General features: G+C 41.7%; 1 protein-coding gene and 1 pseudogene across 11 annotated transcripts in view; one reads left to right on the top strand and one right to left on the bottom strand.

The window, feature by feature from the left end:
* LOC125457031 (NXPE family member 3-like) overlaps window positions 1–23,019 on the bottom strand; it is a 50,597-nt pseudogene extending 27,578 nt beyond the window's left edge.
* LOC125457319 (NXPE family member 3-like) overlaps window positions 1,398–26,939 on the top strand; it is a 102,296-nt gene continuing 76,754 nt past the window's right edge. For 2 of the 11 annotated variants that reach the window (XM_059650258.1, XM_048541406.2), the window contains exons 1-2: window positions 1,398–1,712; window positions 16,662–16,818. In XM_059650258.1, coding sequence (XP_059506241.1) covers window positions 16,744–16,818 — 75 coding nt within the window. In that variant the 5' untranslated portion in view covers window positions 1,398–1,712; window positions 16,662–16,743. The other 9 variants (XM_048541401.2, XM_048541397.2, XM_048541405.2 and 6 more) reach the window with 8 other exon arrangements.

Genomic DNA, 26,939 nt, shown 5'->3' with positions numbered 1-26,939 from the left:
GTGATCTTCCTGGACTGAGATGGTTGACCTTCGCCAATCACAACCAGTCTCGAAAGATAAATGCAAAGATTATGTAGTCTTTCGATGCAGCTGCTTCCTCTTTTGATGTTTTCTGAAGACAACCTGGGGCTTTCTTGTTCTTCAGTAGGAGAGAAAAAACATCCCCCTCAGACCTCATCCTAAAAGAGCAATCCCTAATCCTAAAACATTGCCCCATGGCTCTGGAGTGATCTACAGACATCCTTTCCATGTCACTTTCTCAAGACTATTCTGGATCTTATCTATTGCAACCAAGTCAGCCAGAACTCCAGCAGAAACTAGCCTGGCATGTCCAACGTATCCTCATTAGATACTCGACTCATTCCAGGCATTGACTGAGTAAATGCCCTCTGATCCACCTCGAATATATTTACATCCTTTCTTAAATATGAGGGCCAAAACTTCATGTAGTAAGTGGAATGTTGTCTCACTAATGTCTTTTACGCCTGAAGCATATTTTTTTTTATGTTGAAATTCTCTCACACTTTAGGAGAGGATCCCATTAACCTTCTCGATTAGGTGCCATAGCTGTGTACTAATTAATTGTGATCCAAGGGCACGTACATCCATCTGCAACTCAGAATTCTGCAGTCAGTCCCCATTTATATACTAGTCTGCCTTTGACTCAGAATTCTGCAGTCAGTCCCCATTTATATACTAGTCTGCTTTTGACTCAGAATTCTGCAGTCAGTCCCCATTTATATACTAGTCTGCCTTTGACTCAGAATTCTGCAGTCAGTCCCCATTTATATACTAGTCTGCCTTTGACTCAGAATTCTGCAGTCAGTCCCCATTTATATACTAGTCTGCCTTTGAATCTTCCTGCCAAAGTGAACTACTTCATATTTTCCCACATTATTCTCCATCTGCCAGAATTATTCCCACTGATTCAACCTATCTATGTCGCTCTGCAACCTCCTTATATCTACTTCACAGCATACTTCCCTCCCTCTCTGGGTGCTATCTGTACATTTAGCTTCCATGCCTTCACTCCACTCAGTGCAGTCTTGATGTAATCTGTAAAAAGTTGAAGCTCCAGCACAGAGCCCTGTGGAACTCCACTCATCACACCCAACCAATCAAATAAAGGCCCATTTATCCATACACTCTGTTTGCTGCTTGCTAGCCTGCCAATCTTCTATCTACCCACAAGCTTCAAGTTTTTATTTTTCACAATAACCTTAAATGTTCCAAAATCTGGATTCCAAATTTTTGCAGCTCAAATTACTTCCTGCACATGTGATCATTAAAGCCACTTGAAGAATCCACTCCTCCCCTACGCAGAATGGGGTGTGTTTTCTACATAGCTGAGCTCTGCTGCCTATCTTTTAGACTTAAGCCAGAGATAAGGAAGAATGAAGTAAAATTATCACCATTCAATGTCTTTGACTGCCTGTTTCAGTGTTCTTTCCTTGCCTTTTCCTCTAGGTACCACTGACTGCCTGCCTTGGAATCCTTCTCTCAATTTCTCTCAATGTCTTTTGTGCAGTTTTCGTCTCTTATTTAAGAAAAGATGTAAATGGGTTCTGACATTCAGAGGAGGGTCATTGGACCCAAAACATTAACTCTGAGTTCTCTCCACAGATGTTGCCAGACTTGCTAAGCTTTTCCAGAAACTTCCGTTTTTGTCTGCTCAGTTGTTACAGACCGGGCTTGTTACCTCTGGGGTTTGGGTGAGTAAGAAACAATTTGATGGAGTTTTACTAACATCCTGAACAGGCTTGAAAAGTTGAATATGGAAAGGATATCTCATCTTGTGGGTCAGTCTAGAACAAGGGAGCACTGTCTTAAAATTAGCAGTCCACTTTTAGGTCAGCATATTTTACTCTCAGAGTATCGTGTTTTTGGAATTTTCTGCCCCAGCAGGCCGTGAAGACAGGGTTATTAAATATTGTTAAGGCGGAAATAATTAGATTCTTATTAGACAAAGGATTCAAACTTTATAAAGCTAGATTGAAATGTGGAATTTGAAACACTGCAATGATACAATGGCTCTAAGAAGGGTATTTTGTCCTTTGTTTTGAAGAGAGATTTTGAGCTATAAGTGACTAGCTGTCTCTTCCAAGCCAATAAAGTAAACGGTGAGGCTTTAGTTTTTTTTAAAAAGTTGGAACAATAGAAAAAACATGAATGGGTGGATTCTGAGTCCCAAAGAACAAGAGTTTTAGTTTAGCTTTCAGTAGTGATTGGTGATTGGAGGATGGCTGTCTCTCTCTCACTCTCACTTCTACAATTCAAAGCTTGGGTCCTGTTGCCAGAATTACATACGAGACAATCTATTTTACTGACTTTGCCTTTGCCAAAGGTGTTGTTTATGAGATGTTAATATATCGGAACAGTTGCTGTTTTCACAGTTAAGTATACTATTATTCTGTTTTGTTTTCAAATTGAGTTAAAGTTATACTAATTCTTCTTTATTGTATTTGTACTCTAACTGTAGTGTAAGAATAAAATATGTTTTGCATAAAGTCGAGTAGTTTAGCCAAGATAATTACATCTGGAATACAACACTTTACACTTACCTTTAAATAAGATAAAAGTTAGGGTCGAGGCTTTCCCCTTGATATATCTGAAGGGGGGTTTGGTCTGGTCCATAACACCACAAACAGGTCAGCTATATCTTACAGAATGGCAAAGCAGGCTCAAGCAGACAAATGACTCTCTTCGGCTACTATTCAGTATGTTTGAATGTTCGCATATTTAGGTCTGAATAAATGAAGTCTAATATAGCAACTTAAATTTATGTTTAACATAATGAAAATACTTCACAATGCCATTGTAAAACCTCATGGTTATGGAGAGGAGAATGTGACCGACAAGCCATTGTTGAGTTTGACAGTTCAGTCCAGAGGTCATGAATGTTCCGGTTGATTCCAAGTTAAATATTTAATTTTATATACTTATGTTTGGTTTTTTGCCATCTTGTAAAGGTAACATTAAGTCTGTACTCTTGTAAGTGTACAGCAGGAGGCTTTATTAAATATGACTATATACAGGGAATGGTGAAAGTGGAACCCTATACACGAAGGTCCCAGTTCCAAGTAATTTGTTGTTGCTATGATAGAGCAAACAACGCACATGCTGTGTATTCTTAGAATAAAGCTTTAGGCGAACCTGTACCCTACAACTATGCACCCCATCCCCAAGTATTGTTGTACCCATATTAACAATTAGCATTTAGCCATGAATTTAATTTTTTGCTCTCACTGACCTAACCCTTCCAACCGCAAGTTTCATTTGCTTGAGACAGTTATCTCTGAAGTTATTCTATGTCCTCCTGCAGGACGCGGAAGATGTACTTGCTCCCTGACCTAGAGATCGATGTATTCGAGCCACACATGGAGAGGCCTGCCTTCGTTATTAGATCAAAGTAACACCTAAAGCACACAGAAGAGCTGAGTATCTTAAATTATTCACATCCTCTTATCCAAATTCCAGTCTGACTTCACAATCAGCAAATAAAACAAATGACTCTTTTGTGTCATAGGTTCACACGTTAAGGACTCCTTCATCAAGACAGACATTAAACAATCAATCTCAGCCTAGACGTTCCTTCATTGGTGCCTATCCTATGCTGTCTCTTTCAGTTCATTCTTTAAAAACCATGAAAACATATGAGGTCTTAAACTATTGAAGCAGTTTGATAAAATGGATGATTATATGTCATTTAGCACCCATACTGAGGGCAGGAAGCTGACCTGAGATGGTTCTATTGAAAGGTATCAAAGAAGCCTTTGTCCCATGTTCATGGGACATGGGCATTGCTGGCTGGCCAGCATTTACTTCCCATCCTTAACTGCCCTTGTGAAGATGGTGGTGAGGTGCTTCTTGACCTACCGCAGTTCCTACACTGTAGGAATGACATTAAGGGAGGGAATTTCAGGATCTTTGACACAGCGACAGTGAAATAATGATGATATATTTCAAAATCAAGACAGTGAGTGAAACTTGCAGGTGACGGTTTCCAATGTATCTGCTGCCCTTGTCCTTCAGTGGTAGTGGGTTTGGAAAGTGCTATCTGGAATCTGGAAGAGTACTGAGGTTAGGACATGCTGAAAAGAGAGAGATTGCTAGCAAAGGCTCTGTGTTGGTAGAATTTGCACAGAAGCTTTGACTGAATTTCATTCAATTGATAGTATCTGAACAGGAGTTTTGAATGAGCCAGTGGCTGGGGGTCATATCAATGAGGATAGGGTAGAAACAGCTGAAAAATGGGGAGATGACAGGTCTATCCCATATAATGAGTCACAACTGCACACAGCACCACAGTGCGAGAGGCAGGTACTCACCCCTATACAGGGGGTCTCCAATTTACGAATATCAGACCTACGATGTTTGTACTTATGGACACAATCCCATACAGGGGTGTAACTTTAAAGACCCAACATACAAACATTTCCTGTACTTACAAATAATGGTTTCACATTGTTTTTCGTTGTGCTCCAACTTGTGTATAAATCGCTTTGTAAATTAACTCAAGGACAGAACCTGTACACAATCCAGGGACTGCCTGTAGCTAAAGAGGTCTCATTGAAAATTCTGGTGTTGTTTACAGACTTAACTGGTTAGACAAAAAAATTTCAATCATTGGAAAGCGTTTGAACTGTACTTTTAGATTTTAAACTAGAAAACAAATTTTTCATGTTGTTCAAGCTCAAGTTCTCAAAAACATAAATAAAACTGCAACAAAACAAAAACGGGAATTGCTGGAAAAACTCAGCAGGTCTGGTAGCATGCTTCTAATGTAATGAGAGGTACGTCTAGTGCAAAGTCATTAATTGTGATTGGGGTCTCTCTAGTCAGATGTTTCTGCGGCCAACAACAAGGCATCAGAATGGTGTACTTCCTGGTGGCAGGATCAGGGATACCTCGGACAGGGTTCAGAAAATTTTCAAAGGATAGAGGGACCAGCAGGAAGTCATGGTATACATTGCATCTTATGACGTAGGAAGAGGAAAGGACAAGGTTCTGAGGAGAAGTTATAGGAAATTAGACAGGTAGTAGTAAGATCTTGAGGGTGGTAAGATCTGGATTACCCCCGGCACCACAGGTTAGTGACAGTAAGAATAGGAGGATAGAGCAGATGAATTGGTGGCCAAGGAGGTGGTGCAGTGGAGAAGGACTCACAATTTTGGAACATTGGAATCTCTTCTGGGGTAGCAGTGACCTGTATAAGGAGGACAGATTGCACCAAAATTGGAAAGGGACTAACAAACTGGCAAGGAGATTTGCAACAGCTGTGTGTGTGTGAGAGAGAGAGAGAAGTGGGAAGGTGGGTGGAAGTGGAGTGGGGTGGAGTTTGGAGCCCAGAGAGATAGTGAGGAAAGAGAGCAGTCTGAGATTGGTGCAGTTGAGAAAAGGAGCAAGTCAAACAGTCAGGGCAGGAGGAACAAAGCAGAGAACGAGGTAAGCCTGACAAATTAAACTGCACTTATTTCAATGCAAGAAGCCTAACAGATAAAGTAGATGAACTTAGGGAATGATTAGGAGCATGGGACTGGGATAGCATAGTGATTACAGAGATGTGGCTCAGGGATGGACAGGACTGGCAGCATAATGTTCCAGGGTATAGTTTCTATAGGAAGGATATAAAGCAGGGTGAGGCAAGAGAGGAGGTGGAGTGGTGGTTTTGATTAGGGATAACATTATGGCTGTACTTAGGGAGGCTATTCCTGGGCGTACATCTTGGGGAGGTTATTTAGGTGGAACTGAAAAGTAAGAAAGTGATGATCACCTTACTGTGATTGTACTATAGACCCTGCAGTTGTCAGTAGGAAATTGAAGAGCAAATCTGTTGGAAGATCTCATTTATCTGTAAGCATAATAGGCTGGTAATAGAAGGGGATTTTAATTTTCCAAACACAAACTGGGACTACCATAGTGTTAAGGGCTTGTATGGAGAGGAATTTGTTAAATGTCTACAAGAAAATTTTCTGATTCACTGTGTGGATGTATCTAGTTGAGAAGGTGCAAAGCTTGACCTACTGTTGGGAAATAAGGCAGGGCAGGTGAATGAGGTTTCAATAGGGGAGCACTTTGAGGCCAGTGACCAAAGTGCTATTAGTTTTAAAATAGTGATGGAAAAGGATAGATCTGATGTAAAAGTTAAAGTTCTGAATTGGAGGAAGGTAAGAGTAAGATGCAAGGACTTTCAAAAGTTGATTGGGATGGATATTCACACATAAACGTTTGGCTGGAAAATAGGAAGCCTTCAAAAATGGGAATACAAGAGGTCAGAGACAGTATGTTCCTGTTAGGCTGAAGGGCGAGGCTGGTAGGTATAGGGAATGCTGGATGACTAGAGAAATTACGGTTTGGACAAGCAAAGTAAGGAAGTATTTGTCAGGTATCGACAGGGGGGATCAAGTGATTCCCTAGAAGAGTATAAAGAAAATAGAAGCATACTTGAGAGGTAAATCAGAAGGGCAAAAGGGGGGCATGAAATAGCTTTGCAAACATAGTTAAGGAGAATCCAAAGGGATTCTACAACTACACTTACAACAAAACAGTAACTAGCAAGAGAATAGGGCCCTTTAAAGATCAGCAAAGCCGCCTATGTGTGAAATTGCAGGAGATGGGAGAGATACTAAACAAGTGTTTTACATCAGTGTTTTCTGTGGGGAATGGTAGAGAAGCTTCAGAACTTAGGAAAATAATTAGTAACATCTTGAAAAATATCCATATTGCAGAGGTGGTGGTGCTGGACAAATGAAATGCATAAAGATGGATAAATTACTGGGACCTGATCAGATGTACTCTAGAACTCTGTGGGAAGCAAGGAAAGTGATTTCTGGGCCCCTCACTGAGATATTTGTATCGTCAATAGCCACAGGCGAAGCGCTTGAAGACTGGAGGTTAGCTAACGTGGTGCCACTATTTAAGAAAGGTGGTAAGGAAAAGCCAGGGAACTATAGACCCGTGGGGCTGAAATTGGTGGTGGGCAAGTTGTTGGAGGGAATCCTGACGGATAGGATTTCCATGTATTTGGAAAGGCAAGGACTGACTATGGATAGTCAACATGGCTTTGTGCATGGGAAATTGTGTGTCAGAATATTGATAGAGGTTTTTGAATAAGGAATGAAGTGGATTGATGAAGTCAGACCGGTGAGTGTGATCCATGTAGACTTTGACGAGGTTCCACATGGTAGACTGGTTAGCAAGGTTAGTTCACATGTAATACAGGAGAACTAGCTATTTGGATACAGAACTGGTTCAAAGGTAGAGACAGAGGGTGATGGTGGAGGGTTGCTTTTTAGACTGAAGACCCATGACCAGTGCTGAGTCACGAGGATTCCAGCTGGGTCCACTGCTTTTTGTCATTTATATAAATGATTTGAATATGAACAGTGGAGGTATGGTTAGTAAATTTGCAGATGATACTAAAATTGGTAGTGTCATGGACAAGATTACCTCAAAGTGCAATGGGACCTTGATCAGATGGGCCAAAGATGGAGTTTAATTTCGGTAAGTGTGAGGTGCTGCATTTTGGAAAGGCAAATCAAAACAGGACTTATAATAGACTCTATTTATTTGTGGGATGTGGGTGTCATTGGCTGGCCAGCATTTCTTGCCCATCCTAGTTGCCATTGAGAAGGTGTGGTGAGCCGCCTTCTGAAGTGCTGCAGTCCTCCAGCTGTAGGTTGACCAAATGCTATTAGGGAAGGAATTCCCAGATTTTGACACAGCAACAGTGAAGGAATGGGGATATATATCCAAGTCAGGATGGTGAGTGGCTTGGAGGTGGTGGTGTTCCCATATATCTGATGCCCTGTCCTTCCAGATGGAAGTGGTCAATGTTTGGAAGGTGCTGTCTGAGGATCTTTGGTGAATTTCTGCAGTGCATCGTGTAGATAGTACACACTGCTGCTATTGAGCATCGGTGGTGGAAGGAGTAGATACTTATGGATGTAGTACCATTCAAGTGGGCTATTTTGTCCTGGATGGTGTCAAGCTTCTTGAGTGTTGTTGGGGCTGCACTCATCCAGGCAAGTGGCAAGCATAGTCTCTTATTGGTGATGGTCATAGCCTGGCCTTTGTATGGTGAGATTGTCACTTGCCACTTGTCACCCCAAGTCTCGATATTGTCCAGATCTTGTTGTATGTGAACATGGACTGCCTCAACATCTGAGGAGTCACAAATTGTGCTGAACATTGTGCAATCATCGGTGAACATTCCCATTTCTGCCTTATGGTTGAGGGAAAGTCATTGATGAAACAGCTGAAGATAGTTGGGTCTAGGACACTACCCTGAGGAACTCCTGCAGAGATGTGCTGGAGCTAAGATGATTGGCCTCCAACAACCACGACCATCTTCCTATGTGTCAGATACGACTCCAACTATCGGAGAGTTTCCCCTCTGATACCATTTGAAGCCACCCATTAGTGAGGCTACTTTTGGAATACTGCATTCAATTCTTGTCTCCCTGCAATAGGAAGGATGTTTTGAAATTTGAAATGGTTCAGAAGACGTTCACGAGGATGTTGGTGGGTTGGAGGGTTTGAGCTGTAGGAAGAGGCGGAATAGGTGAAGGCTATTTTCCCTGGGGGCTGACGGGTGACCTTATTGAGGCTTATAAAATCATGAGTGGCATGGACAATGTGAATAGCCCAGGTCTTTTCCCCAGGGTGGGGAAATCTAGAACTAGAGAGCATAAGTTTATAATGAAAGGAGAAAAATTTTAAAGGCACATAAGGGGCAACTTTTTCATGCAGAGGGTTGTTTGTGTGTGGAATGAGCTGCCAGAGGAAGTGGTGAAGGTTGGTACAATGACAACATTTAAAAATCATCTTGATTGGGTATAGGAATAGAAAGAATTTACAGGGATATTGGCCAAATGTTAGTAAATGGGATTAGATTAATTTAGGATAGCTGGTCAGTCTGGACATGTTAGACTGAAGGGTCTGTTTCCGTGCTGTGCAGATGTAGGACTCAATGACTCTACCTGTGGAGAGAAATCAGAGTTATGTTTTGGGTCCAGCAGCCCTTCTTCGGAACCGAAAAACTCTGGATAAACTATCATTTGGCAAATATCCAACTGAACTCACCTCTTGATAAAATGTTTCTCAGAAAATACTGCAAATGTGTAAAGGTACGAGATTTATGCTCCTGTTGTGAAGGTGATCTTAAAAATGTTTTGAGATAATTGAAAACAAATTGTAAAATCAAATAAAGGGCTATGAAGTTGAACAGCTTACTTTGACATGATCAGGAAATTTTTGTCAGTTTTCTGAACAAGGTAAAATTACAATGTAAATCACGAGGTGACTTGGGCCCCATCCTTTCCCTGACCAGCGGAGAGTTCACTTTTGCTGCTCAGGGATAATGGGAACCGCAGATGCTGGAGAATCCGAGAAAACAAAGTGTGGAGCTGGATGAAAACACCAGGCCAAGCCTAAGATGTTGCTTGGCCTGCTGTGTTCATCCAGCTCCACACTTTTTCTGCTGACAGCTTTCTTTTTAATTTCACCATTCAACTTCCATATTGGTCAAGGTGTACGGTTTTAGAAACTTACAGACATCCAATTGGGGTTAAAACCATTGCCTTTTAGACACTAGCTTTAACCATTCAGGCAATGTGTAATCATCTGAGTCAAAGTGTTTGAAAATGTGAGAGCCTTAACCTAACTCCGATCACTTGGGGACAGTAAGAACTGCCGATGCTGGTGTCAGAGATAACAAGGTGTGGATCTGGAGGAACACAGCAGGCCAGGCAGCATCAGAGGAGCAGGAAAGCTGTTGTTTTGGATCAGGACCCGGGTTGTGTCTGCTCCCAAGATCGGACATTCCACTCCCGAACATCCTAGATGTCCTCTTATTTCAAGGACCGCAACTTCCCCTCTTCGGTGGTTGAAAATTATCTCTACTGCAGCTCTTACGATTCCTGCACGTCCGCCCCCTCCCCCAACAAAAACATAGACAGAATCTCCCTTGTCCTCACATAGCACCCCACTAACCTCCGCATCCAATGTATCATTCTCCACCATTCGCACCACCGGTAATCCAACCCCACAACCAAAGATATATTTCCCTCCCCATCCTTATGTGCCTTCCATAGGCACCACTCTTTCTGTGACTCCCTCATCCGCTCCACACTCCCCACTAGCCCCACCATCTTTCTCTGCATCACAGGAAGTGCTACACCTGCCCCTACACCTCCCCCCTCACCTCAATCCAAGGCATCAAACAAACCTTCCACATTAGGCAGGGGTTCACCTGCACATCAGTCAATGTGGTCTACTGTAACTGCCGCTACCAATGTGACGTCCTCTACATTGGTGAGACCAAGTAGAGGCTCAGAGACTGCTTTGTAGAGCATCTGTGCTTTCTACAGGGCAAATGTAAACACCTTCCGATCACAAACTACTTCAACTCCTATTCCCACTCCTTGGGTGACATGTCCATCCTGGGCCTCCTCCCATGTCACCATGACGCTACCCGGAAACTGGAGGAGCAGCACCTCATATTCCACCACAGGAGCCTGCAGTGCAATGGTCTCAATGTGGGCTTTACTTGTTTCAAAATCCCCCCACTCCCAGCCTCCTCCCATGACCACCCTCCCGCTCAACCCCGCCTCCTTGATCTGACACAACTTGTCCATCTTCTCTCCCACTCGTCTATTCCTCCCATCTCATTGGCCAATCCCTACCATAGCCTACCTGCGCTCACCTATCACTATCCAACCTATCTACCCTAGCCCCACCCCTCCTCTCTATTTATTTCCCAGCTTCCTATACCTTCCCATTTCTGAAGAAGGGACCCAACTGAAAGATCACTTTTCCTGCTCCTCTGATGCTGCCTGGCCTGTTGTGATCCTCCAGCTCCACACTGTGTTATCTCTGATTGCAAGGGTCTCTGATCTAAAAAGAACCATTTAAAATATTGAGCTTGGACACTATTATTTCTGATATTTGGATGTATAATCGGACCATAACCATATATAGCTGATCCTCAGAACACCTTGGGAGCTGGCAAGGAATGCATAGGACTATACTGCAAATACATGAGCTGCTGGAAGAGTTGGGTTTAAAGCCATCCTGAATAATGGAATGGGAGCTTCCTTATGAGCAGAGTGTCATTGAGATGTAGAGCACAAAAACAGACACTTCGGTCCAACTCGTCTATGTTGGCCAGATATTTCAAATTAATCTAGCCTCATCTGCTACCAATTGGCTCATATCTCTTTAAACCCTTCCTATTCATATATCCATCCAGGCGCCTTTTAAATGTTGTAATTGTACCAGTCTCCACTACCTTCTTTGGCAGCGCATTCCATACACGCACTATTCTGTGCCAAAGGAACACAATGGACTGTCGAGGCCAGTGAATGTGCAAGAAAGTTCATTGGAATTGTTTAATTATTGTCAGACCCTTAGTGAAAAATTTGCTAAAAAGCTGCGCCCCAGTAAGAATGAACATATGTTAGGGAGTGCTAAAGGTTTAGTATCAGTTGTATGCATGAAATTTTCAGTTAAGAGCAAGGATGAATACACATAGTAGTAGTTTCCAGGGAGGCGACAAGTTATAAAGGGAACCCTTTAGTTTGAAACTGGAATAATTTGAGAAGTGAAATATTTAAAGAAATTTAGCAAGTTATTCTTGGAAACCTGAAATATCTAAATTGTAAAACAGGAACATGGGAGAACATTTAGTGTCTGTGATCAAATAGGAATGTATTTTCTGTTTAAGAACGTGGTGAGAATATTTTAATTGAATAGTGACAGGTAAAAGGCACATTAAATGTGAATAGTCCCATATTAGGTGTAATTAAAGGGATATTTCAAGAGAAAGGAAAGTGTAGATGAAACAAACTAATTAGCAGTGTCCTTTTGGAGATATTTGAGCCCTTGACCCAGAAGGTTTTAAGAGAACTAGATTGCATGATTTGACCACAATCTTAAACATTGGCACTGGGTGGGGAGGATACACATATCTAGTCAACTTTTTTTTCCCCAAGAGCAAGGAAACATACTTTTGCACATAATCCATAGAAGAACTGATATTAAAAACATCAAATTATACAGGGAAAGGGACAACTGCTGAATCTTTTAAATTAAGGCATTTCTGTTTAATGGCCAACAAAAAGGGAACCTTGAATCAAATTGAAATGTTGGATATAGATTACCACACAGAAGATGTTACTACATTCAAATATTCATGAGGGCAATCAATGATTAACTGATAAAAAACGTTGCAACCTGTGTGGAAAGAAACAGGAGATTGGCACTAGGTAATGATGCTTATTTGGAGAGCTGACCCAGGCATGATGAGTCAAATGGCCTTTATCAGTGCTGTAAGACTATTGTGATTCAGTAGGTTAACCTTCATACAGGCAATAAATGTGACTTTGGCATAATACCTGATTACACGGAAGCATGGAGTTAAAGGGGATATACACAGTGTTATGCAATAATCAAGATTTAGTGCAAGCTGTGAAGGTACTGTTAGAAGCAGCATTAATCCAGATCACAGTCCACATTGGATTGAGCAATCACCAAGCCACTAAGGAGGCTACAGCTGCTCACCCAGGGATTAATGTCTGCAGTAACAACTGGAGTAAGGAGCAAGGATCAGTGAGTGAGTAAGTGAAACAATGTCGGTGGAAGCTCTGCAAACAACCTCGACAGGAGATTAAAAACAACAATTTCTGCATGATATAGAGGCAGAGATAAATGCAGAAATAGAGGCAGAGATAAATGCAGAACAGTTGAAAGGAACCATGGAACAAATGCACAAGTTCATCCATGGATTAGGATGGTGTCCCATGCCTTGGATTTCATCCAATTGTTACAGATTTCACAAAACAACAAGCCTGGCTTATGGCACCAGGAGATTATACAGAAGCTGGCGGTGACGATTCAGAAACCAGGACATTAGGTCAGTGTCCTCGACTGAAGGACCTAATATCACAGGCGGTTTAACCCTTTGCCTTTACAAACCTAAGCAAGTATCCTGGCAAGTATTAACGGGGGGTAAAGGACAGGTACGACACTCTGGTATTGGCTACCTTAGGCCATGGGGCCAAAAGTGGATACTATTTAAGGAACGTAGATTTTAATACTCTAAGTATTCTTCCTTACTATAAGTATAAGGCAGGTTTCAACTTTGTACAGATTAATGATCAAGCAGCTTAGAGACTTGTGTCAGAAGGATCCCTGCAGGCACTTGCATCAACAAGAAACAACATTAATGAAAACATTCTAAGAGGACCTGATGTTTCAGTGTCTTATTTAAATGTATATTGCATACAGTTGGCTTCTTTCAATTTTTCAAGAAGGTTCAAACATGCATTTGAGAGGTAGGTGTAATAATGCAAGATTTTAATTGGCATGGATTTGAACTTGAGGAGATGGGAACATTAAAAATTTAAACAAACAGTGGGCTCAGAAGAGTATAAAATGTGAGGCTGGATGAACACAGCAGGCCAAGCAGCATCTCAGGAGCACAAAAGCTGACGTTTTGGGCCTAGACCCTTCAGAGAGATGAAGTCTCTGATGAAGGGTCTAGGCCCAAAACGTCAGCTTTTGTGCTCCTGAGATGCTGCTTGGCCTGCTGTGTTCATCCAGCCTCACATTTTATTATCTTGGAATTCTCCAGCATCTGCAGTTCCCATTATCTCTTGGCTCAGAAGAGTAGTTGAGTGATCAGGTGACAGGGAGAAATAGGGTTAAGATCTTGAATCCACATACATTATTGTCTACGTCAAACAGTGGCACACCTTGCCCCAGAGAATCTTTATTACATCAGCATTTAATAATGTTCTGCAGTATTTGAAAGGTAAATAACAATTAGTGTAAGCAGAACAGAAAATTATACAAGCAGTTACACACATCCCAGATCCATGGACACTGGCATCCAACATATGCCAGCCTCTCCATGTCAACATGGCACATTTCTGAAACACTCGCACAACTCTGCTTTACTGCGGTGTTGCACTTTGGATCCAACTGCAAGGACATTTTGTGATCAGGGATAGGCACCCAGCTGCAGTATTGGACAAGGCTACATCTCAGGGCTGCTCACTTGATCTCTTAGCTCTCACTCGCATAATGCCAGACTGATGCTCACAGTATCTGTGTTGTCTCATTGTGCTCCACCACCACCACCTCCCCCCCAGCTCATAGTACACCTGTATTGCCTTCCAGTTTAGTGCTGATATGAATCCAGGCAGCTGGTCACTGTTGTTAACAGTCTGCGTAGTTGTGAAGGGTGCAGGAGAATAAACCAGAAGCAGCAAAGACTTATTGTAGAACGAGGTACGGCACAGGACAAAAAGGGAGCAGATGCAGACTCTAGTAGACGGATTGAGTGGGTCTGGAGGAGGTTGATGGGAGGCCTACCAGCAAGGGGATGCTGATGTTCAGGGGTTCACCTACAAAGGTGAGGGTGGAGGCTACAACTCATCATTCAAGGAGTGGCTGCTGCTGTTGTTCCATCATTTTGTAAACCACAATGGAAGTGAAAATGGCTGTGACTGCACTGGGAGTAGACAGGGTGAGTGTTGCTATCTGTGAGGAGCTGTCTGCAACTTCAGGCTAAAAAGGACCCATCAAAGGGCAACACCAGTAAACACACACCTATACAGTGAAGGTGAAACACACAGACTTACAAATGTGACTATGTGTTCACAACAGTGTCACAAATCTAAGATAACACAGCGTAGAGCTGGATGAACACAGCAGGCCAAGTTGCATCTTAGGAGCACAAAAGCTGATGTTTCGGGACTGGACCCTTCATGAGTGTCACAAATGTGCTCACTTCTCCATTCTCCCCCTCCCTCACACCATGTCTTGGTGCAATCTCTGGCTCCGTCATCAGTTGGAGTGGAGGGAGCCTGCCAAACAGCAGAACCCATTAGCCTTGGAGTTTTGGGGTATGAGTGCTTGTGTCTGAAGGGACCAAACATGCTGAGGGCGTCCTTGCCAGATGTATGTGCTCCCTTCTGGGTTTGACCCGACACTGTCTGAGATGGGCAGGTGAGGTAGGGGTGGAAGGCCTGTCACCTCTGGAGCATTGACAGAGGAGATCTCTAGGGGATAACACAGCGTAGATCTGGATGGACACAGTAGGCCAAGCAGCATCTTAGGAGCACAAAAGCTGACATTTCGGGCCTAGACCCTTCATCAGAAAAGGGGGAGGGGTAGGGGGAGAGGGTTCTGAAATAAATAGGGAGAGACAGGGAGGCAGATCAAAGGTGGATAAAGGAGAAGATAGGTGGAGAAGAGTCATACAAGTTAAAGGGGCGGGGATGGAGCCTATAGAGGTGAGTGTAGATGGGTGGGTAGTAAGGAGATAGGTCAGTCCAGGGAGGACGGACAGGTCAAGGGGACGGGATGAGGTTAGTAGGTAGGAAATGGGTTGCGGGTTGAGGTGGGAGGAGGAGGTTAGGTGAGAGGAAGAACAGGTTAGGCAGGCGGGGCGAGCTGGGCTGGTTTTGGGATGCAGTGGGGGGGGGGAGGGGAGATTTTGAAGCTTGTGAAATTCACATTGATACCATTGGGCTGCTGGGTTCTCAAGCCAAATAGGAGTTGCTGTTCACAATAAACAACTGCACCTCCCAGTCGGGAATCATTTCAACTCCCCCTCCCATTCCTCAGACGACAATGTCCATCCTGGGCCTCCTGCGGTGCCACAATGATGCCACCCGAAGGTTGCGGGAACAGCAACTCATATTCCGCCTGGGAACCCTTAAAAACTTACTGTCATTGCATGTACCTTCCTCCATCTTGTGTGTTGTTTCTGACGGTAGCTCGGGAAATCCGGTTTTCCATAGAAACCGTACCGTTTTCCGGGCAGAGGAAATGCAGAAAATCTCAACAACTACGTTGATATTGGCAGGAAAGTTCCACAATTTTGAAAACTGTTGCTTTAGTTCAATACAATTGCTTGCTACATATCTTTGATCTTTGTGCAGAGTGACATAGAAGAAAATTGGGGTTTTCTTGGAAGAAACAGAAACGTAAGATTTGTGCTTCGTCTTAAAATTTTAACAATGAGTGATTCGAATACTTAAAGGTTAATGCTTAATCATCAATTTACAGTTTATCTTAAATAACAAAAGTTGCCTTAAACCTTCTATCTAATAGTCGCATTAACCGTGCTTCCAACATTTGGCTGACTTTCCGGAGTTCAAACTGACCCTTTGAAATTAGTGTTCGTCATCAAGTAACATATACTGACTTTATACAGGTTTAAAAAAATCCTTACCTTTTCAATTAGAACTCAAGAGCGGTGCTTAGCAGCGCTGTAGAATTACCTAATTGACAATCCTTTCCCAAAGAATCAAAACAATTCATTTCGACTGTATCGGAAGTAAATAGAACTTTCTTTTCTTACGTCTACAGAATTTAACCTGGATACCACCTCTTTGGACTGAGAGTGATCAGCTGCTAACATGTACTGTTCAGGTTGTTCAGCTGTAAAACTGTTTGTGCTTAACATTGAGATCCGCGCGTTGGAAATTGTCACACTTTACTGTTTGTGGCGGGGACCGCAAGGATCTTAAGCATTTTGCTGCTAACTTGCGTCTAGTGTGTTATTTAGGAAAAATTATGTTCAATTCAAAAGTTTGGTGTTTGTGAACATTTAAAGGTTCGAACCGAATTTTGCTGCGTTTACTCCCCAGGCAGTAAAAAGGGAATGGCGAACCGGCCAAATATTCTATACCTTTTTTGTTTCAATGGAAGGAAGATTTGACCAACTGGGAAATGACCTTCGTTATTTCTGGCAAAATTCTCGCCAACAAGGTTCTGAACGCAGGAATACAAGATCAGCAAAAATCCGTAAGTTTATAATACAGTTTGCTGGGTACTTTTACACGTAGATAGCACTTCATGAGTAAAACATTTGAATTGTTTTAAACAAACACGAACGTCAGCTTTTGTGAGATGCTGCTTGGCCTGCTGTGTTCATCCAGCTTCACACTTTGTTATCAGGAATGCTTGCTTCCCCGTTGACAAAGTGATCGAAAGTACCACATATTAAGACCAGAAAGGTCACGGTTTGTTTTTTTTTTAAAATGTTTTCTGCTCAGTTACAGAATCAGAGTCACACAACACGGAAATAGACCCTTCAGTTCAACTCGTCCTTGCCAACCAAGTTTACCAAAGTAAACTAGTCCCATTTGCCTGTGTTTGGCCCATATCTCTCAATGCATCTGTCTAAATGTCTTTTCAATGTTGTAATTGTACGCGTCTACCACTTCCCTCTGGTAGCTCATTCCATATATGCACTACTCTCAAATGGTAAAAAGTTGCCCCACGGGTCCCTTTTAAATCTTTTCCTTCTCTCCTAAATCTATGCACTCTAGTTGTGGACTCCCCTGCCCTGGGTATTCACCCTCTCTGTGCCCCTCATGATTTTATAGACCTCAATAAGGGCCCCCTCAGCCTCCTATGCATAAGGGAAATAGTCCCAGCCTCTCCTTGTAACCCAAACCTTCGGTCTCAATAACATCCTTGTTAATCTATTTCCAGCTTAGTAATGTCCTTCCTATAGCAGGGCAACCAGAATTGTATGCAGTACTCCAGATGTGGTCTTACCAATGTCTCGTACAGTCGTAACATGATGTCCCAACTCCTGTTCTCGGTGTTCAGACTGATGAAGGCAAGTGTGCCAAATGCCTTCTTTATCACCTGCCCACTTTCAAGTAACTATGCATCTGCACCCCTGTGTCTCCCTGTTTGACAACTCTGCCCAGGTCCCCACCATGAACTTAATGGTTTGTCTTACCAAAATGCAGCACTGCTCTCAGGTGGGCCAAAGAGTATGGTTGAGGATTTACAGAATGCCTCAGTTGCCATCACAATCTAAGTGTTTTGCTGAATGCCTTAGGCACTCATAGACTTCCAAACTTTCTGGTCATAGTAACAGCTGATGATCTTCGTGGTTAATGTTCTGGTCAAGCCACATGAATTAAACATTACAAACATTTAGGGTGCTTTCAAGATGAACACTGGCCAGCTGTTAAGGTGGCTGCAAAGGGAGTTGTCTGATCTACACATCTGCAACACAAGCTTCTGAAAAATCCTTAACTGAATTATAATTGGTAAGAATCTGTTTTTTTTTAAATACCTGCGTATGATTCCTTTGTGGAATTTCGTACGTCAAAGCTCATAGAAAAACACAAAGGCAATGACAGAGCCTGATACTGAAAACATTTACCTACCTTCCATTGTAAATCAATCACCATTAATTATGTGATTAAAATTGGTCTCTAACGTTGAAATTCTATTATCCCAAAATTCAGAAAGACACGGACAGCCTACAGATCAACACCAAAAATACCACAGCCAGAACTGTGAGACTTGAAAATCTTTTTACAAGTCTTCCAGCACAATCCAATTTCTCTGAATTCACCTGCAAAGAAATCAGAGTTCCTAACATAATAGCCACCAATGCCTATCTACGTAAGATGTTATTAATCCAAATCTGATCTCAGCATGGCATAAACATTTTTTAGGCTTCCCCTTGAAGGATTTTTATTTTGATTCTTGAGGCTACATTTTGATTTTTAGGGCTAGATTTTCCTTCTTACTATCATATTTATTCAGTGACACAGTCACATTTTAACATTACCTACTGTTTTTGTGCCAAAATAGAAGGACTCGTATAGAATCTGAATTTTAAAAATTCGTCATTATCTTCAATAATGATCAAACATATTAAACTTAAAGAAAAAAAATCAATCACCAAAATTATTTAGTACTTGAATTGACACAAAAACAACAGATGTAAGATGGCATAAGTTTTCTTCAAAGTAACTGACACATATTTCTATGCACAAAAAGCCATAACCTTAAGCACACTTTTGGCAGACCACAGCCATTCACAAAAATATTCGTAGAGCATAAATATTTTAAACAGTTAGTACCTTTTTACTGCATTTGAAATCGTAATCTCAGTTTGAGGACCTGTCAGTATAAGTTACATCTTATAATAAATCAATACTTTTTGTGTTTATTAAAGAAAACCCGGATTGATCTTTTTTTTAAAGCCTAATGAAGAGAAAGCATACGATTGGCCATAACAGGAATCAGGAAAGCAAATGAATATATAGTGAGATCAATAGAGTTATCTGAAATAACTACATGAAGCTGGTATTCTTGCAACTTTTCAATTGTGTTCGATTAATGAAATCAATGCACATCCAATCACTTTGAGTAGGTGTCCACAATGACTAAAAACATAGAGCCCATGAAAGGACCAGCATTGTTGATATTTAACCAAGTGCAAGGTTCACCTGGTCACACCCACAAATGGGGGAGGGGGAAGCTGCTGGTGGTAATTTTTGTCCTTGTTGGCACTCAGGGCACTGCCTCGCCAATGTGGCTGCGTCTACATTTGACCTTGGCCACCAGACATAACTGCTCACCAACATCTTTATTGGGGAAACACTGGATGACCCTGGTTGCTTCCTAGCTGTCCTCGATGATGATCTGGTTTTACTGGGACCAGAAAGGTTTCAGTTCAGGTTGTGATAGCCGTTTTATTTCCTCCATCACCACCAGATGCTTTATTTTTGCCAGGATGGGATCTCTTTATATCCACAGCCTGATATTGTTGGTGGTGGTGGCAGGATGGGTGTCCAGAAAGTTTAAAGAATGGGCCCTTCCAGTGGTGTCACCACTGATGGTGTATCCGTCAGTAGGAGGCAGTTCAAGGCATCTGCTTTTGCCACTTGGCCTCCGGGCTGGTGTTCCAACTCGTCATTGTACACAAAGAATGAGAACCCACTGCTGAATTCAACCTGACGTTATGGTCATTACAGTTCTGTCTTCTCTAAGTAACCCTAGCGGGGTTTGCAGTTCGTCACTATTACAAATTTAAGTCCATAAAAGTCAGCCAAACTATAGGAAGCATAGGCTATTGGGCATTCCTCTCCATTGGGACACAGGTGAACCAACACTAACCTGATACTGTACGGGGAGGCATCGCATGTCAGCGCTGCCTCTCACTTGGGCTCATAGACTGCCAACATCTTAGACAACAGTAGCTGCTTTCTCACTTCCCTAAAGGCTGCAGCTTAGCTACAAGACCATTTCCAAGGCTGAACCTTTCTCAATAGCAAATGTTAAGGGGGCCAGGATGAGGTCCAGGTTACATCTGAACTTTCTCTAATAATGCGCCAACCCAAGGAAAGTCCTAAGCTCTAGCACAGACATGGGAGCCAGGGCACCTTTGGTCACCATCACTGTGACATGGTCTTATCAACTCTGTAGCCTAAGTAGGTCACTTTTTCCCTCCCAAGACATATCACCACCTTGAAGAAATATTCTAGTACTATGTTCTCTAAATGCTCTTGATTGGTCTTCCCAGTTATTAGCATGTCATCCAGATAAATAGCTACCTGGGGTAGACCTTGTAAAATATTTTCCATCATCTGCTGGAAAATGGCACAGATGATGATACCTCAAAAGGCAGTTTTGTATATTGGTACAAACCCTTACGGGAATTAATTGTAGCATACCTCTGAATCCTCATCTAATTGCAGTTGCAAGTATACATGGCTCACATTCAGCTTCGAGGATATGCAGAACCCCTGCCAGTTTTGCATACAAGTCTTCTATGTGAGGGATTGGATATTTATCCAGCAGTGAAAAGTGATTCACTGTTGATTTGAAATTGACTCGTCAGGCTTCACAATTGGCATGACTGGTGCTGCCCATTCCACAAACTGGACTGGTTTGATGATTTATTCAGTCTACAGCCTCCTGATTTCTGCCTCCACTTTTGCATTTAGCGAAAATAGCACTGGACAGGGCTCGCAGAATCATGGAGTTGCTTCTTAATCAACATGTAAAGTGACCTTGACCGTTTTGAATTTCCCGAGACCTGCCTGAAAAGCTTCTGGGTATTTAGTTAGGACACCATTCAGCTGGCTATTTTTCTAATGAAAAGATTTTGAGCCAGTCAGGTTGAATCTTGCTCAATCAATTGCACCCTATCAGGCCTGGGTCTGAGTCTTTTACTATAATCAGTGGTAACCAAATCAGCTGCTTCTTATAACAGATTGAAACCAAAGTTGTACCCTTAACCTATAAGGCTGTTCAGGTACAGGTTCTCAGCCTGGCCAAGGTCTTATGGAAACTTAAGGTTCGGAGTCCAGAGCAAATTTGGATAAAGACTGGTTCCACAATCACTAAGACAGCTGTGCCAATATCAAGCTCCATTCCTACCACCAAGTCACCCTTTACTTACACATGGACAGTCCTTGACACTGATACAGCTTCTTCAAAACTAACCCTCAGGGTGAAAAGAACCTTTGACATTCCTGTTTATTTTGTTTTTACTCTTTTTCGCCCCTCTTTGTTTCTTCCAAACACTGGAGGGCTTGTATTTTCCCCAAATCACCCGTGGCTGTGTTTGTATGTGTAGTGATATGGTAAAAGACACCATTGTACTAAACCTTTATTCTCTATATTCTGCCACCTGGAAAGCACCCATGTGGCTAGTGAAACATTTAAAAGCAAAGCCTGGTAAGAGCAACGTTTACATGAAAAAGGTGATAGGGAGAGAAGAAAGGGACTAAATCAAAATAGTGTTGGAGGGGGAAATAAAGCACTTCACACCCTGCAGTGCCCAATTGTCCGTAAAGGCATCAAGAGCATTGGTGGACACCATGTATTCCCTCTTCAAGGACACCCAGGCTCGAACATAACCACAGAAAAGGGACAGGTAGTCAGCAGAAATGAAACGCTCCTGTTTATAAATCACAACATAATGAAACTAACAAAGATAATGCACTGTTCCCATCTCAGGCAAAATAAACTACTTACAGATGGAAGGTCCAAAACAAAATGAACCTACCACAAAAAAGACAATTTTCCCATTGTTTACCATTAAAATCACACTTAACTATCCATGTGTTCTGCTTGTCTGACTCTATTTACAATAGCCAAGAGCCAAAGAAGGGGATATTCATATCCTTTTCAATGACCTTCAGTACTTCATAATTAAGACAAAGATTGTTAATCTCATTTAAACTTAAGTACAGCCCTGTCTAAAGGTCTCTTTTTTGAGATAGATATATACATCAACTTGTAACCAGGAAGGGGGTCAATGTTTCAGAAGACCAGTCATTAGAAAAACAAATCACAGCACTGTTAAATTTGCTGCTGGTAGCATTATTCAAATATGGTTACATATAATAGTCTGTATATGTTACAATTTGCATTTTCCTCACTTCATTTGTGTAATTTTAAAGTACTGCACCTATAAAGCAACCAGATTTTTAAAAAGCACTATTTTGAAACACCACTATAGATTATTTGGAATTTGGATTGCTGTTTTATTTCCATCAATAATATGATGAGTTGATTGCCAAGTTTAACACAAAACAGTATTTAATCATGTTTCCAATGAAATCTATTTTGTTCAAATGAAAATATAAAGATGCTGAAAATATTCAGGAGCTAAAGGAAAGAGAAAAGGAGTTAGGTTAACCTTTCATTATTGACTTGAGAATTACAAATTGACAAAACTCGACAATGCTTCAATAGTGGCAGCACTGATGATGTTAGCCAGCAAGGTATTGAAATGTCTGCAAACTAATGTACCTGCTCAGTGAGCGAACCAACTACAGTATGTTCTCTAGTTTTAGATTCCCACACCCTGGGAAAAAGACCATGGCCATTCACCCTATCACCCTATCTATTCCCCTCATGATTTTATAAATCTCTATAAGACCACCCCTCAGCCTCTGATGCCCCATGGAAAATAGCCCCACCCTACTCAGCTTGCCCTTATAGTTCAAACCTTCCCACCCAGGCAACATCCTTCTAAATCTTTTCTGCATCCTTTTAAATTTAATAGTATCATTCGTATAGCAGGGAGATTAGAATTGAATGCAATATTCCAAAAGTGGCCTTACCAATGTTCTGTACAGCAGCAACACGACATCCCAACTTCTGTATCAATGCACTGACCAATAAAGACAAGCATACCAAATGCCTTCTTCTGTGAGGTGATCAATTTCTTGATTGTACCAGGAGTGACAGGTAGTCGCAATTCCCTGCACCATTGGTCCAAGATAGAAATCACATTGAATTGAATGAATTGATTCTGCCTTTATCACATAAACTCAAAGAGTATAGTGAAAAGATTATACGTCATCACTTACAACGCGACTTAGGTAATCAGAGATAATGGGAACTGCAGATGCTGGAGAATCCAAGATTACAAAGTGTGAACCTGGATGAACACAGCAGGCCAAATGAGATGCTGTTTGGCCTGCTGTGTTCATCCAGCTTCACACTTTGTTATCTTAGGTACAAAGGTACCTAGGTATGGCTTGTTTAGTAACAAGATCTTAAACAATAGAGAAATAAAATACCCAGCATTGCAGCAATAAAATTCAGAAAACAAACTACACTGGCATCTAGCCTCCAGACCATGCCAGGCTTCACCTTAAGGGTAATGAGGCTTGGAGATTGATTCAGAACGCCTCACCGGGCTGAGGACACCATGCCAGGAGGCCATTACAGTGGGTGGCAGGCAGCTACACCAGGAGCCAGGAGGCTCCCACACCACTCCGGGAGGTCACTTCCTCAGTCCAGGAGTCATTGCCAGACAGCAGGAATTGTCATTGTTAAATTCCTCATACTGAGCCACTGTCAAGAACAAACTATGGCACAGGAACAGGACCTTCAGCCCAACAAGACTGTGATGACACATGATGCCTTTCTAAACTAAGAACCTTTGCTGCTATGCAGCCCGAATCCCTCTATTCCCTGCCTATTCACGTATCTGTCAAGATGCCTCTTATACACTGCTATTGTATCCTTCTCCAATGGCAGCATATTCCAGGAACTTGCCACCCATGTGTGTAAAAAAAACTTGCCTCTCAAATCTCCTTTACACTTGCCCCCTATTACCTTAAACTTATATTCTCCTTGTAATTGACATCTGGATCCTCAGAAAAAGACTCTGACTATCCATGCCTATCGTAATTTTGTAAACGTCTGACAGGTCATGCCCCGAACCCCCAACCTTCCATGTTCATGTTAAAACAACCCAAGATTTTACAAACTCTCCTCAGAGCTAATATCTCCAAAGCAGGGAACATCCTGTTAAACCTTTTCTGTACCCTCTCCAAAGCCCCGAAATCCTTCTTGTGGTGTGAAAACCAATAATGTACACAATATTGCAACTGTGGCCGAACTGAAATTTTTATGACTAATTTTTATACTCTATACCTGACCAATGTAACCCCTGGCAATTCTCCTCCCTATCAGCAGCTCCTCGATCTTTGTGTCATCTGCCAACTTAATAATCAGGCCACCTACAATCTTTTTATACTGATTCAGAACATCAATTATATAGATTACAAAAAAATGAGTTCCCACCACCTATCCTTGTAAAAAATCAATGATCACAGATCTCCAGTCAGAAAGACGCTCTTCCACGGCTACTCTCCATCTTCTATTACTAAACCAGGTCTGCATCCATCTGACCAGCTCTACACGAATCCCATGTGACTTCACCTTTTGGTTCAGCCTGCCGTGAGGGGTCTTGTCAAAGGCCTTGCTGAAGACCATATAGACAATATCTACTACTCCGCCCTCAATCGTCTTTGTTATTTCCTCAAAAGACTCACACAAGTTTGTGAGACGCAACATTCCTCGCACAAATCTATTCTGTCTATCAGTAATAAGTCCATATTTTTCCTAATGTAAGTACATTCTATCCCTAAGAATCGTCTCAAATAATTTCTCTAACAATGACTTAAGGCCTGTAATTTCCTGGATCATCCCTTATTTAATGAAGAAACAACATTGGCTCTTTGCCAGTCTTCTGCACCTCTACTGTGCTAAAAGAGAATACAAAGGCTTCGTACAAGGCCCAAACAATTTCTTCACCTGCCTCCCTCAGCATTCTGGGATTTATCTCATCACATCCTGTGGACTTGTCTATCTTAATGCTTTTTAAAACACCTAACACCTTTTTTACATTGACATGTCCCAGAATACCGACATTGCCCTCCCAAGATTTACCGTCCTTCTCTTTGTGAATATTGATGGCAAATATTTGTTAAGGACCTCACTCACTTCCTCCAGCTCCATGCATAAATTTCCTCCTTTGGCCTTGAGTGGACCTACCCTTTCCTTGGCTACCCTCTTGCCCCTAGTATATCTATAAAACATCTTGGTATTTTCCTTCGTCCAGTTTGCCAGAGACATTTCATGGCCCTTTTTAGCCCTCCTAATTTCATGTTTAAGTTTTTTTCCTGCTATCTTTACGTTCTTCAAGAACCTTTTCTGTCTTCAGTTTCCTAAAACTTGCATGTGCTTCCTTTTTCTTTAACTGTAAGGCCCTGGGTAGTATTGTAGAACAGAGGGACCTAGGGGTGCAGGTACATAATGCGTGACATATCGACAGGGTGGTTTAAAAGGTGTTTGGCATGCTTGCCTTCATTGCTCAGTCCTTTGAGTATGAGAGTTGGGAAGTGATGTTAAGGTTGTACAGGATATTGGTAAGGCCTCATCTGGAATATTGTGTCCAGTTCTGGTTGGCCAGTTATAGGAAGGATTTCTATACCAGGATGTTGCTGGGTATGGAAGATTTGTGATATAAAGAAAGGCTGGATAGCCTTGGATGTTTGACACTGGAGTATGAGATATTGAGAGGTAAGCTTATAGAAGTTTATAATATAATAAGGAATATTGATGGAGTTAATAGCAATTGTGCTTTCCTTAGGAAGGGGGATTTCAAGACTAGGGGACACACTTTTAAGGTGAGAGGAGAAAGGTTTGAAAAAGACAAGAGGCACAAATTATTTACGCAGAGGTGATTCACATGTGGAATGAAGTTCCTGAGGAAGTGGTGGATGTGGATACAATTACAATGTTTAAAAGATGTTTGGATAATTACATGAATAGGAAACATTGAGAGATACGGGTCAGGTGGGACTAATTTAGTTTGGGATTATGTTCGGCATGAACTGTTTGGACCAAATGAGCTGTTTCCGTGCTGTATGATTCTGTGACTCTGTGAATGAGCTCTCAGTTTCTCTTATCAAAAGGTTCCTGAATCTTGCTGTCCTTATCCTTCATTTTCACAGGAACATATATGGAAAATAAAATGGAACATACAGAGCAATAAGATAATTGACATAGGGCTACATAGAACAAATTAAGTAGAACAAACTAAGTATATATGAATAGAAGACAGTAAGAGTAGGTTAGTCAAGTCAAATCACGTGACATAAAGGTAAACAGGCTGAGGGCCATAATGACAATGTAATAGATTAGGTGGTATTAGATAGTACTGCATTAGGTGGTACTGTAACAATGGGAGCACAGTATAATTAGTATAGTAATATCATGTGACCTGTAAACAAATATTGAAGGCCATGATGACCTACTGTAATAGGTTAGTTGCGGAGTGGGAGACCATTGCGGCAGAAAATAATCATAGTCTAATAAGTTGAGAGATCATTGTAGCAGAGATGTTTCAACAGATGAATAGCTCGGAGAGATAACACTGATTCACACAGTTGGTTATGCTGATAACCTGAGAAGGAGCATGCTAACTGAAAAGGTATAAAAGATAACAAGCCCCGAGGATCGGGGGCAATACCAGATGTAGATTTATCCTCAAAAGCTGTCCCCAGTCAACATTCAACATTAAAAAGTTAAAAGAAGCTAATACATCGCAATAATTTTCCGGTTTCTAAGGAGGTTTCTTTGGATGTAGGGTTAAAGTGAGATTTAATTGCTTCTGTTATTCTGCACAATTACATAGGTAAAAAATTAAATGGGTTACCAATTTGGATCTGGTTTGGTCTCACTAATTGCTTAATTCCATCTTCAGAGCAACTGAAAAAGGGCATGTGTGAACAATATAACAGCCAGTTTGGTTCATAGCGAGACTTGTTATTATATGTGTCAGTAGTATCAGGTGA

The sequence above is a fragment of the Stegostoma tigrinum genome, chromosome 12 (genome assembly GCF_030684315.1).
Source record: "Stegostoma tigrinum isolate sSteTig4 chromosome 12, sSteTig4.hap1, whole genome shotgun sequence".
Lineage (NCBI taxonomy): Eukaryota > Metazoa > Chordata > Chondrichthyes > Orectolobiformes > Stegostomatidae > Stegostoma > Stegostoma tigrinum.
The sequence above is the reverse complement of the archived record's forward strand: the minus strand, read 5'-3'. Positions and strand labels throughout refer to the sequence as shown.